Source organism: Gadus morhua, chromosome 7, assembly GCF_902167405.1.
Source record: "Gadus morhua chromosome 7, gadMor3.0, whole genome shotgun sequence".
Classification (NCBI taxonomy): domain Eukaryota; kingdom Metazoa; phylum Chordata; class Actinopteri; order Gadiformes; family Gadidae; genus Gadus; species Gadus morhua.
This window is the reverse complement of record NC_044054.1, coordinates 21,979,894-21,993,300: the sequence shown is the minus strand read 5'-3', so window position 1 is coordinate 21,993,300 and position 13,407 is coordinate 21,979,894. Positions and strand designations below refer to the sequence as shown.

Genomic DNA, 13,407 nt, shown 5'->3' with positions numbered 1-13,407 from the left:
ACACTCCACATGTTGGTCCTGACAGGTGGTGATCAATTGCGCAATTACCAAGGATATGAAGTACAATCTGGCCTCTGCAAATTTCTTCCAACTGCGGGATTCCCGGCAGTTGTGGGGACTTAACTTTGGCAGTGAGGAAGAGGGCCCACTCTTTTCCGACTCCATCAAATATGCTCTTCAGACTCTGGAGAATGGTAACAACACAGGTAAATGAGACACAAGCTAAATAAGGACGCTGCAATTGATGTCATACATCCTAGGATTAACCCCTAGAATCCTAGATGTACTGTTTAGTGAAAAACAAATTGCCATGACAGCCAACATACTACTACTACAACTACTACTACTGCTAATAATAATAATAATTCTTCTGATAATAATTGTTTTGAATAGATTTAACTTGTATGCCGCATGTGTGTTCACAAAGTGAACACACATCCAAACTCACATTATTTTGTGAACACCTGTGAACAAGCAGGGTGAAATAATTTCATAGGAGTATGTATTAACAAAATATATTGAAATGGAGGGAGGGGAAAGAAGGGAGGAGGTTCACAGATGAATGCAAGCTTGAAAAGGTGCGGAACATCATGCCGAAGATGTGTGGATAGAGTCACGTAGAAAGTGATCGATGATCAATAGTGGCGCCAACTCCGCCTTCTCTTATAGGTCCAGTTCAGGGCGGTCAGGGGGCGAGGCCAGTCGCCAGCCCCCCCTCTGCTCCTGCAGCTCCTCCCACCCCACCAGCGCCTCCTGCTCCTCCTCCCAAAGAAGTCGCTCCTTCCTCGGCCGGAGCTCCACCACCACCTCCGGGTCCACCTCCACCCCCAGGACCTCCTCCTGCACCTCCTGCACCTCCCCCACTCGGTGCAGCCCCGTCTGGGCCTAGTCCCAGTGAAGGAGGAGGAGGAGGAGGAGGAGGAGGAGGAGGAGGGTTTGGCGGAGATGATTTTGCAGCGGCTCTGGCAGGGGCCAGGCTGCGTAAAGCGCCCAAGGTGAGTGTCAGGGTTAGGGCTGGTAATGACGACGGCACAGGTCAACTTTGTTGATTGACTGACGAAAACATCAGCTGAAGAGAAGGTTGTAGCGTCTAATCGCTGATAAACGCTGTACCCCCGCATAACTGAAATCATACTACACTACAAAGATCTCTGACAAATTAAAGTTGTCACGAGACCAAGGGTCTTGCTTTTTCAAATCTTCTTGATGAATTTCCTAAGTCTATATGAACCAACACGATTACTTTGTTACAAATAATAAAGTGTGAACGTATCTTATTTAACAGTCTAGGAGTTAAAACAGCTATTATGAAATTAGATGAACGCTGAAACTGGTCTGACCTAGGGCTGGGCGATATTGCAAAAATAATTATCACGAATATTTTTTCGATATTGATCGATATCGATATTAATCACGATATATGATTTGATACTGCTGCAGCCTGAAGAAACTAGAGTGTTCATTAGTTAAACCATACTTTTTTGTTTTTTACCATATTTGTGATAAGGGAACATTTAATCACATTTAAATATAAACATTTAACTTCACAAACGTGTTTTATCTGCTTCCAACAGAACAATATAAGGTAGCTTGCTTTGTAACCTATTGAAAATAATGTAAATAAAAATAAAAGCTCTAACTTCTTTCACATTAAACTCCTTTGGCAGGGCTTCAGAAAACATCTTAAATCTTGTAGTGGCACAACCATTACATAAAAAGTAAAAAAGTGGATGAACAAAGGCCCTGGCACATGAACTGAACTTTAATATATAAAATATGAACTACATATTGCTTACGTAAGTGCAAAATGAAAACATTGAAAAACCAGATATTATGCTACATAAAATAAAGTGTTTATAACTAAAAGATCTGTGAGTGACTATCACATCAAACTCAGGGAGGCAGGGAGGCAACAATCTCTAATGTTTGTAGAGGTTTGTTTCTGCTGTTAGATTTTTATTTTATTTCTTTTACTTCATTTAAAAAAATATATATATATATTATTATTTTTTTATATCGAGCATTTATGTCTAATGCTTATCGTCGTAATCGACGTGAATTTTATCGCGATTAATAATCGTAATCGAATTATTGCCCAGCCCTAGTCTGACCTGCTTCGAAGGTGGGTCCCACTTCAGGGCACCGCCGGGTGTCAGGGGATAATGGTGTTCTCTCTGTACCTCTAGAAAGAAGAAGACGCCTCCTCCCCATCGAAAGAGGCCCCAGCTTCTGGAGGAGGAGGTGGAGGAGGTGGAGGAGGTGGAGGAGGTGGAGGACTCATGGGAGAGATGAGTGCCATACTTGCCAGACGGTAAGCTTGACAGATGCTAATTACCCCGACAGCAATAAATCATTTTCAACTACTGAATCATGTGTGGTCGGCTGTTATCCCTGTGGTGTGATTGTGCTCAGAGGAGCAGTTCTGCCTTGCACAAAATGACGATTTATTCTGATAGGAGGAAGGTTTCCGATGTTCCTGCAGTTAAAAAGGATGAAACAAGAAATGTAAGTCATATCTCGAAGAAGGTATCCTGGTATTATTATGCCTGAATGTGTAAATGATCCCTGGAACTGTCTGTTCTGTCCATAGGAGGGCTCAGACTCCCAGCCACCTAAACCATCAAAACCAATTGGTGAGCATGTGCCCTTTTCTCAGATGCCCTTTAAAACATTTAAAGACCAGATCACAACAAATTAGTATACAATGTGTCAGGGCTTTACGTTACCACACTAAGGTGAATAAATTGATAAACTGAATCTCCAACATTTGCTATCAGTAACGAAGGAAAAGCCTCCCTGAATTTTTCAGAATACTGTATTATATTTAATATTTTACAAAACAGCTATCCTTCGTCTTTCATACATGCATGGAAAAACGGATACGCTGAAAAATCATCCCATTACTGTGTTCCTTCATGTTATTCCACAACCCAGATAACTTTGTTAAGCCCCAGGGAAAGGCTACCACCTTGCCTCGGTAAGAATGCCAATCCATCCATTATCCATCCGCTATCCATCCATTATTAAACCAAAAATATCTCTTTGGCGCCTTGAACATCATCTATCATCAATGATCTGGTCTTAAGTGATGTGCTTGTGTCCCAACAGGCCTAAACCTTCGCCCGTGATGCAGAGGGAACCCAGCATTAGCACAACCAGCCCTGCCTCCCCGTTCTCCCAAGCTAGGTGCAGTGGTCCCTCTCTCTCTCTCCCTCTCTCTCTCTCTCTCTCTCTCTCTCTCTCTCTCTCTCTCCCTCTCTCTCTCTCTCTCTCTCTCTCTCACTCTCTCTCCCTCTCTCTCCCTCTCTCTCTCTCTCTCTCTCTCTCTCTCTCTCTCTCTCTCTCTCTCTCTCTCTCTCTCTCTCTCTCTCTCTCTCTCTCTCTCTCATATAGCACCTCTCACTACTATTTTGGGATCCCACATCATATCTGACGTCAATGAGATATAATCTAATCGGTTGATTAATCTATACGTATTGGATGAATTGTTGATGGCATTGTTCGTGTAATGTTGCTGATCCTTATTAGCAATGGCAACTCTTATTTCAGCTGGAGAGTGCGGTTTTTCAGTTTCCATTGTTGTTCATCCTGTTTCATGTAATTGTGTCTCTTGAAAAGAATGAAGAACATGAAAACAAACCCAGAGAGTCCAACACCCGAAGGGACTAATATGAAACAATTCAAAGAGGTTGGTTTGGGACATTTATAATTCCCCTCTTCATGATATTAATGTTATGATTTGATGGAACTGGGGTCTAACAGACATAGAGCAGATCTTGGGCTCTTGTTTTCTAATTTTCTAAACACACGAACTGTATGTTACATGTGCTTGTGTTTGTAACAGGACATCCTCTTGGAGGTGAAGAAAGAGCTTCATAAAGTGAAGGAGGAGATTATCACAGGTGAGTCCAACAGTGTCAATATAAAGGGGTATGGGGTTTGTCAGAATGCAGTATGGGAGATTTGTAGGCGATACTGCGCCAGATTGATAGGACTCAAGAGCGTTGTAATCAATGATCAATTAGAATATTCCGTAATCTAGGATAATGAAAACGTTGTTTTGCTCTCATGAAAAATGCTGTGGCATTTTTAAACACGACAATGTCTTCCAATAATGACAAATCGTTTCAAGATGAATTACTTAACAATCACCCACAAAGCATTACTACACAATAACATTATAAGTAACATCCAATGAAGCTCTTGACGATGAATAAAAATATATCTTTTTCATACTTGACTTTCAGCATTGATTGAACACTTACAAGGATCAGAAGTCTGAAGAGTTGCAAGAGATGGAAGCAATGAATTCAATGTTTGCCACAGGGTGTATTTTGTCCATTATTCAGTACATGCTGCATAGAGTTGTACGTTGACAATAAAAAAGATCTGAGAAATGTTTGAGAACTTCCTTCAAACTTCCTGCAAAAAATATTGTATGTGGAGTTCAAATAATTGCTAATAATATCAGTAAAAACATTCGATATTTTTTGTTGCTGTGAATGTGTCTGCATGCGTGTGTCGTGTGTATGTTTGGTTGTCTTTGTTTTGGTATGTTAGGTTTATTAGATCATAAGAATTCCCAGATGTTGAGAAAATGTCTTTAATAAAAAAACAGCATCATCATTGTTGAGAAACAACTTGGGTTGGATTTTATGTAGGCCTACTTCATGACCAATGTTATGTTTCATTACCTTAACATAACATAAAACGTGTAAAATGTAATGTGTTCTTCGTGTTTATTTTAATGTCTGGTATTTATTCTTACTTTACCTTTCAATTTAGGGGATTTAGCAGACGCTTTTATCCAAAGCGACATGAAATAAGTAGGCTACTGTTTCTCTTTCTCTTTGTCAGTGAAAGAGAAACAAAAATATATCGCTGTCGTACAGAAAGTGCCAAGCACTTACAAAGGTTAACACATTCCCTGTATGCAACAAAGACAGGTAAGATGCTACACGATGCAAGTTCTATTTTTAAGTGCCAGGACGTAGAAACATACAATAAGTGCATAAGAGGGTATTTTTAGAAGGGGTAATGGAGGAAAGTTAGGGAGGTGTGTGGTAAAGAGGGAGGCCACGCAGAGTCCAGGTACAATCTGAACACGTGAATCCTGAGCTGCTGAACGGCTCTCCAGTCCTGACCTCGGCAAGTAACTCGTTCCGCCTTTGCAGCGCCCAAACAGAGGAGGTGTGACTTTGTGCGTCCTTTGCTTACTTTAACGGACATTCTAACATTATCATTGTGACTATCACTAAATCACTGAATGTGTTTTGGGAATTCCCCAGTGAATACTTTATGTTAGAAAACTTCCTTGAAGTCGACCTTGATTGTGTCCAAGGATTTACTCAGAAGAAATGGCAAAAGAAAGGCGTTTCTAAACGAAGATATAAACATGTAAGCCCGCCTCGTCCTTACCTGTAGGGGGCGGTGTGGCATGACCGGACACTAACTAACAAATATCAAGAAGAAGAAATCCCATGGTGTTTTCCTTCTTGGGTGGATGGCCTGCTCTGGATTTAGCCTGTCAAAACTGCTCTAAGACAAGAGCAACGTGGGGTAAAGAGAGAGTGCAGTGTTCACATTTTTCCGTTTTGTCATTAAAAGCATAAGCGGATCGTTACTTTGGAGTGTGTTCACCGAAGAGCAGATCGGATAAGTCACTGACTGGCATGTTTCGCTACTAGCAAGCTACCAGCACAGAAAGGCATATGATCGCGAATGTAAGCCATTAATCTCTCTCCATAAACCGACACTTTATTTATAATGCCATGATATTTGCATGTGAAATAAGGGGTCTTTGCTACACCAAATAGAAGGAGTCGTTTAACGATGAGATTATTGTTAATTTGCGTTCAACGTCTTCAATCCACCACAACGTGTTTTTAACTCGGATTGCATTGAGATAAGTGCAAGTATCGTTAAGGATACAGTTCACCAAGTTCAATTTACTGGAACTGCTGTGGTTGAAGAAATGGCACTTAAGCTCTAGATTGCGTTTAAAACCAACTATCAACTTGAAAATACTTTGTAAAGTGCGGGTTAACTAAAGTCCACTTGGTTAAAATGCATTCGTGTAAAGGTAACGTTTAGCGGCCTTGCAAAAGGTAAACTATTTCCTTACCTTTTCGTTGTTTGAGACATCTTTATGATGTAACCTTTTAGTTATTTAAAGATCAATGTCCATATCAAGCCATAAACAGCCGTTACAATTGCTTTTGTTTGATTCGTGTTGATTTACTAATAAATACTACTAACTTTGGGTTTGTAACCAATAAATATTACCCGCAGAGATGACATATCTGTGAGCTACCCGGACTGCTGAGATAACGCTGGTGAACATTAAACGTGGCCTTGTTTACATGGATGAGATTCCACACCAAAACGACATGTTTTGTTCAGGGTACACTGACAGATTCTTGAAATGTCAAACACAAAACGAAAGTCAGACCATCTGATTCGATATTTATAGTCTGAACACAATTTTGCAAGTTTGACTTGGTGACAATGCTATCATGAGTAATACAAATTGATCAGTGCACAGGTTCTGTTTGTTTAACTGTTGTCGTTTTTTTATTCCCTTTTACAACTTTTGACATTCTGCAGGTGGTGTTTGAACTTGTTGACACTGACTGAGACCTGAAAAGGCAACAACAGAAACCCGTTCTCCCCTCCCCAGTCTCCTTTTGCTGACCCTCTCTGAACAACAGCATTTTCTTTCCACCATGAATGAAGTCAGAACACTCAAAGAGGGCTGGCTCCTCAAAAGAGGTAAAAACCTGATTTACTTCAAAATTAGGGCTTTGGCTGCTGAATTTACTTTTTTTCTAATGAAAATGTGCATCATTTTGTGTCCTGTAATTAATGTTCCAAAACATTGTTTTTCTGTTGCGTCCAGGAGAGTACATTAAGACGTGGAGGCCCAGGTACTTTATCTTAAAAAGTGATGGCTCCTTCATCGGCTACAAGGAGAAGCCGGATCTGAATGACCAGAGCTCACCACCCCTAAATAACTTCTCAGTTGCAGGTCAGTTTGCAGGCTCTTGTTTTTGTATATTTAAGAAACTATTGACTTGTGGAAGCAATTTCAAGGATGACCATGCCGGATTGTACTGTAACTAGAGAAATAACTGTTGCTTTCATGGCCGAGTTCCCGTCATTTTGCGATCGATTGGGTTGCGCATCCCCCATTTCCAAAACCAAGGGCTGTTGGGGACTTTTGAAGCATCACCAAAGAAGCAACTGTGTCCAATAAGCAATGAGTCCAATTACCTTACCTTAAAAAATGCTAATTCTGTATCTATAAATAATGATAATGAGCAACGGGTCATGTGTTAATCAGAGAACATTCTCATATACTAAGATAACTCGCAGTAACTCAAAGATATCGTGGCATGTATTAATGTAAAATGTAGAATATCTTAACAACATTCCCTTTCCCCGCAACAGAATGCCAGTTAATGAAGACTGAAAGACCCCGGCCCAACACATTTGTTATCCGTTGCCTACAGTGGACCACATTCATTGAGCGAACCTTTCACGTGGACACCAATGACGAGAGGTAAACAAGAGCTCTACACACATGACGATATGGTCATGTCTGATCAACTATTATAGCTATAACACCTAATATGAATGGAAAACAAACTGACAGCCATGCAATCATCCAATGTAAAAGTAAGTCTTCCAATGTGGTCACCCCTGCTTAATAATTCATCGACTCACTTTATTGTAAGACATTAAAAGAGAATTAGAATGAATCAGCGTCCAATGAATGGCATGCATATCTTTCTAATGAACCAATATATGTATGATGATATAAATAAGGGTCTTTGTTTGCAAAAACCGCTGGGTAAATCCATTATTGTACTAGTATAATTAAAATTCTGGTTGATGGTAGCTCTCCTTATCCTGTTTGCTCTGTCAAATAAAACGGTCCTAGATAACTTTTAATAACAGCAGGTACTACAGATGACATCGTGAGCTAAAGGGAACAAATGAACTCGTCATTGATTTCTCTCACCTCCCCCCCTCCTCCAGAGAGGAGTGGATGAGGGCCATCCAGGCGGTGGCCAACGGGCTGAAGATGCGTGAGGAGGAGGACGAGGAGCCCATGGACCTATTTGGCTCGCCCAGCGAGTGTAGCCTGGAGGAGATGGAGGTGGCTATGTCCAAGAGCCGCACCAAAACGGTGAGAACCAGAGAGACAGACAGACAGACAGACAGACAGACAGAGAGAGAGACACGGTTGCGGTCAACTTGTTGTGTGGGGATTTTAGGGTCTCACCTAAAACTCATCTTAACACTTTTTTTTTTTATTTGAGTGCAATGGAAGGAATGTTGTCGGACCCTGTGAAAAGGCTTGGTAGAAATGAAAGTTTCACAATGCATGCAGTTGGATTGTAAAAAGAAAAGGGATGTCTCCTATCCATCTAAAGTTCCAGTGTATCATTGTGTAAGGTAATAAAGAAGAAAGAAGCTGAATCGGCTCTTTCTGCCCTCACTCCCTCCCAGAACATGAGTGACTTTGAATACCTTAAGCTCCTGGGCAAGGGGACCTTCGGCAAGGTGATTCTAGTCAAAGAGAAGTCCACCGGCGTCCACTACGCCATGAAGATCCTCCGCAAAGAGGTCATCATTGCCAAGGTAAATCCAGAAAGATCTGCTTACCTTACTATTTAGTTATAGCAAACACTTAATCCAAAGACACTTGGATAGAACTGTGTAATTTATTATTTTATATCATATTCAGAATTAATTTCTGGAATATTATATTCAAATGCCTTCATTTTCATCTTCAATATATTACATACACTTGCCCCAGTTACTAATGTCTAGATTATTTGAGTTCAGCTAGGAATCTACGAAGATTTCTCATATCCAGTGTGTGTGTGTGTGTGTGTGTGTGTGTGTGTGTGTGTGTGTGTGTGTGTGTGTGTGTGTGTGTGTGTGTGTGTGTGTGTGTGTGTGTGTGTGTGTGTGTGTGTGTGTGTGTGTGTGTGCAGGATGAGGTGGCGCACACGGTTACAGAGAGCAGAGTGTTGCAGAACATGAGACACCCTTTCCTCACGGTGAGTCCAGCATAGCGAACCTCTGTTCAAGGCCTTAGTCTGCTCTCGATAACAAAGTTTGTTGACGATGTATTCTTATTGTTCCATTTACCCCCCTCCTTCCCCAGACGTTGAAATATGCTTTCCAAACGCACGATCGGCTTTGCTTTGTGATGGAATATGCCAACGGAGGAGAGGTGACTACATGCACACGCACACTCCCTCACGCACGCACACGTGCCGAATACATGAATTGATTCATACGTGAAAATCGACAGATGACTCATCATGAGAACCATAAGGGTCTCACCCTCCCCCTCCCATATGTTCTCAACAGTTTCTCTTTTGCATCTCATACTCACCATAAGTGTTGAGCTCAGTTTTAATGTTTCCTTACGCCTCCCTCCCTCTTTGCTCTCCTGCACTTATTGCAATTTTTAAGCTCTTCTTCCACTTGTCGCGAGAGCGGGTGTTCACGGAAGACCGGGCGCGCTTCTACGGCGCCGAGATCGTGTCAGCGCTGAAGTACCTCCACTCACGTGACGTGGTGTACCGGGATCTGAAGGTGAGAGGCAGAAACTTGCGTCTGCTTTTGTCCTGGCCGCTCTATAAGGCTCTGTCTCCAGCCCCACATAGGCTGGGTTTCCTGGGTGTAGGCTGTGGTTTATTTATAGGACAACATTTCAGACACAGGTGTTAGTCCCAATTTCTTGTGATCGGAAAAGTGTCGATTGTTGTAAAATAGAGAGCAACGTGGGGTTAAAAAAATAATAATAAACCCGTATCGGATTAGGTGTGAAAGAGATCTGTGAAAATGTGAACCAATTTCGCAGATCGGGTGTAAAGACGGTGTACACAACTCCCACCCTTCAAGTGTTTTATCTAATCATTTCGTTATTTCTGGAATTTCCCTCTCAGCTGGAGAACCTCATGCTCGACAAGGACGGCCACGTAAAGATCACAGACTTCGGCCTGTGCAAGGAGGGCATTACTCCGGACGCCACCATGAAGACCTTCTGTGGAACCCCCGAGTACCTAGCGCCCGAGGTGAGTGTGTTTTAAAGATCTCCTATTAAACTACTGTTCTGGTCTTCATTTCTTATTGATGACTCCTATAGAGCAACCTCACACGAATCACAACACAAAAAACTATCTGGGCGCTTTCAGCATTCTCTGTCCACACTCGGCTTCGTCCTTCTCCGCCCCCTCGCCCCCCTCCTGCCAACCCCACTCCGTTGTGATTGGTGCTCTTTAAGGACTCGCATACTCGCACAACCATGTTCTGTGATGCCACGTTGCGCAACTATGAGGGCACGCCGTAGACTACTACGGTCGCGTTGCGCAATACAGCGGCTGGGTTAATAGACATGAGTTGACGTGACGGAAAACTAGAGGTTTGTTGTAGACCAACAGAGAGTTGAAACCATTTGTTTTTGGAGAACTTCCTGATTGCAGAGTTACATTTGTTGAATTGAGTCCAAGTGACACTTGGAGTTGGATGTTTGTATCAAGAGCTTTTGCTAATATGCTCTTGTGGGGTTGAGTGAATTGAAAGGTGAAAGCTGCGTCAAACATAGAGGATCTGACTTGACACAAACAAATACCAAGGAGAGTGGGGAAATTTTCCACTAGGATTTATCTTATGGCTTGGACCGTCAGTTCTTGATGGCAACATCGGCAGCATTTCGCTCACTTATTGAAATGTGTATTCGTTATCAACACTTTACAATGTTATTTTTCTTATGACCTAATTCCGTTTCAACCATCTTAACCTTCACTAGTAAAGATGTGTTTGGACATGGCCACTCCTAAACCAACAATCCCACCTCTCTGCAGAAGGCGAATTTACCATGCATATGTTTATTGATTTTTGCTTCACGATAAGGGGGCTTAACTGCGGTCGACCCCAACTGATTCACGGTGGGCGTTGTTAAACCAAATCTCCACCCTCCGCCCCACAGGTGCTGGAGGACAACGACTACGGCCGGGCGGTGGACTGGTGGGGCCTGGGCGTGGTCATGTACGAGATGATGTGTGGCCGGCTGCCCTTCTACAACCAGGACCACGAGCGCCTCTTCGAGCTCATCCTGATGGAGGAGATCCGCTTCCCCAAGAACCTGGCCCCCGAGGCCAAGGCCCTGCTGGCAGGCCTGCTGAAGAAGGACCCCAAGCAGAGGTAGGGCTCTCGGCCAGGGGCCCCCCTGTCCATCACACAGAGGCTGCGGCCCTCCTCAGGAGCCCATCTTATCCAGTACTGTTCCACCATCCATACCTTCTCTGGGATATATAATACCGTAGGCCACTTTTAGTCCAGAGCATCCTACAATGCCGTGCGTGTATACATTCACTGCATGGGTGACCCCCTGGGAGTGGAACCTCTTAAGGTCTTAATGTGTAAGATTGAGCCCCTCCCAGTTAGTAGGTGGAGATTTGTGTGTGTGTTTTGTGGTCACGCTAACTGGCTGTGCCACAGAGTGAGTTCCTGAATAAAAATGTTTTTCTTGATTGACAGGTTAGGGGGTGGTCCTAATGATGCCAAAGAAGTTATGGGCCATGCCTTCTTCGCGTCCATAAACTGGCAGGATGTAATCGACAAAAAAGTAAGAAATTCTTTAAATATGTAGTCATGTAAAATATCCGCTGAGGCAAATTTTTGTTGGACAGATGCTTGAATCATTAATATCTCTATTCGATCAAATCCTAATAACATACAAATATGGTCATCTATTAATATCATTGTATGAACCTTAATATTAATTTTATCAACGGCATTAATCAAAAATGAATAACACTTAATTTAACTTTGTTAAACCCTGTGATATTTATCTTTCTCGTCTGGACATTTGTCATTAAAAGCCACGTGGTATTTATTTTTTAAGTCTGACGGGCCTAAGAAAGGTTAATGATGAACTTAGATTTTCTCGGGTAGCTCAATGTACTGTAATGTGGTGTTAGGTAAGGCCACACTAAGTCATGTGTGAAGGGGGGGTCTTTGAATCCCACCTCTAACACGGACCTCTGCCTCCTGCTCTGCAGCTCACCCCGCTGTTCAAGCCCCAGGTCACGTCCGAGACGGACACCCGATACTTCGACGACGAGTTCACCGCACAGACCATCACACTGACACCCCCCGACAAGTGTACGTGTGCTACCCACTGTCTTCTTGACTGGTCGTTCATTAGGAGGGCGGGGGGGGGGGGGGGGGGGGGGGGGGCGGGTCATCGCTGTAGGGACCTGAAGTCTCCTGTGTGTACTCACCCTCGCTCCTTTTTGTTTCCACAGATAACAGTCTGGACTGCGAAGACACAAGCAATCAAGCGCATTTCCCACAGTTCTCCTATTCTGCCAGCATAAGAGAGTGATAGCATCTCAACCCCCTACACATACACACACACACATGCACACGCACACGCGCATGCAGGGCACACGGAAACACACACACACGGAAACACACACACACACACACACACGGAAACACACACACGGAAACACACACACACACACACGGAAACACATGTAGGAGAAACGCAAGGTGACTGTCTGCTGACCTGGGTGTCCAATCAAAAGAAAAAAAGGATCTATAACAAAAAAAAGGAACAGAAAAGAAAGTGCCTGAAACCTGGCAGCCATATTGTTTTGATATACTGTAAAAAAAAAACACACAAAAAAAACAGACGTCAACAACTCGGTCGTCCACACTACAGACCAGCCTGCTAGCATGTTGGCTGGACTGTATCAAACTGGACCCTTCAGTACCTCACTATGTCATCTGCACACACACACACACACACACACACACACACACACACACACACACACACACACACACACACACACACACACACACACACACACACACACACACACACACACACACACAAGAAAATAGATATACAATCAGGTCTACCATATATCTATGTTTGGGTGGCCTCTGTTATAAACTGCTGCTGCTTTTTCTTTCGGTTTCTCCCACCCCCCTTTTCTTGACGGTAACACCAAGCCGTTTATTTTCAGTAGCTTCTTTTATATCCCCCCTCTGTTCTTGCCTTCTTAATGTCATGGTCTTATACGAAGCCATGCAGATATCGCAATTACTCTTCAAGTGCTCTTTCCTGGAAGCGCCAGCGTCCCCCGGCGGTGAAGGTGTGGGTTGTCCACGAGGGAGGGCGGGACCGAGGAGTGTAGCATTTAGAGAATGTGTTTCTTTTTCTCCCCTTATGGTTGGCTATGGGAGTGAGATTCTACTTCTCCTTATTTTTCTTTATATTCAGAGAACACTTTGGCATGAAATCCATACTGAATGTCATCGCTTGATTTGAGAGAAAAAAAAGAAGCACATAAGGCAGCAACGTGTGTG

General features: G+C 43.0%; 2 protein-coding genes across 3 annotated transcripts in view; both read left to right on the top strand.

The window, feature by feature from the left end:
* Positions 1 to 4,725, top strand: part of LOC115546647 (vasodilator-stimulated phosphoprotein) — a 7,045-nt gene extending 2,320 nt beyond the window's left edge. Inside the window, exons 3-12 of the mRNA XM_030360281.1 lie at positions 26 to 206; positions 670 to 995; positions 2,187 to 2,311; positions 2,457 to 2,505; positions 2,591 to 2,633; positions 2,935 to 2,977; positions 3,109 to 3,186; positions 3,619 to 3,688; positions 3,845 to 3,902; positions 4,248 to 4,725. Coding sequence (XP_030216141.1) covers positions 26 to 206; positions 670 to 995; positions 2,187 to 2,311; positions 2,457 to 2,505; positions 2,591 to 2,633; positions 2,935 to 2,977; positions 3,109 to 3,186; positions 3,619 to 3,688; positions 3,845 to 3,902; positions 4,248 to 4,282 — 1,008 coding nt within the window. The 3' untranslated portion in view covers positions 4,283 to 4,725. The remainder of the gene's footprint in view (positions 1 to 25; positions 207 to 669; positions 996 to 2,186; positions 2,312 to 2,456; positions 2,506 to 2,590; positions 2,634 to 2,934; positions 2,978 to 3,108; positions 3,187 to 3,618; positions 3,689 to 3,844; positions 3,903 to 4,247) is intronic.
* Positions 4,726 to 5,396: 671 nt separating this feature from the next.
* LOC115546645 (RAC-beta serine/threonine-protein kinase) lies at positions 5,397 to 13,380 on the top strand. 2 transcript variants are annotated; one of them, XM_030360280.1, is made up of 14 exons: positions 5,397 to 5,559; positions 6,607 to 6,771; positions 6,899 to 7,027; positions 7,450 to 7,561; positions 8,041 to 8,191; positions 8,515 to 8,646; positions 9,006 to 9,071; positions 9,179 to 9,247; positions 9,493 to 9,615; positions 9,969 to 10,097; positions 11,012 to 11,226; positions 11,563 to 11,650; positions 12,087 to 12,189; positions 12,333 to 13,380. In XM_030360280.1, exons 2-14 carry the CDS (start codon positions 6,726 to 6,728, stop codon positions 12,410 to 12,412), a joined length of 1,443 nt encoding a protein of 480 aa, XP_030216140.1. In that variant the 5' UTR covers positions 5,397 to 5,559; positions 6,607 to 6,725; the 3' UTR covers positions 12,413 to 13,380. The 2 variants fall into 2 exon arrangements, with proteins under 2 accessions (XP_030216140.1, XP_030216139.1); XM_030360279.1 differs by having other exon boundaries at positions 5,454 to 5,723.
* Positions 13,381 to 13,407: the final 27 nt, after the last annotated feature.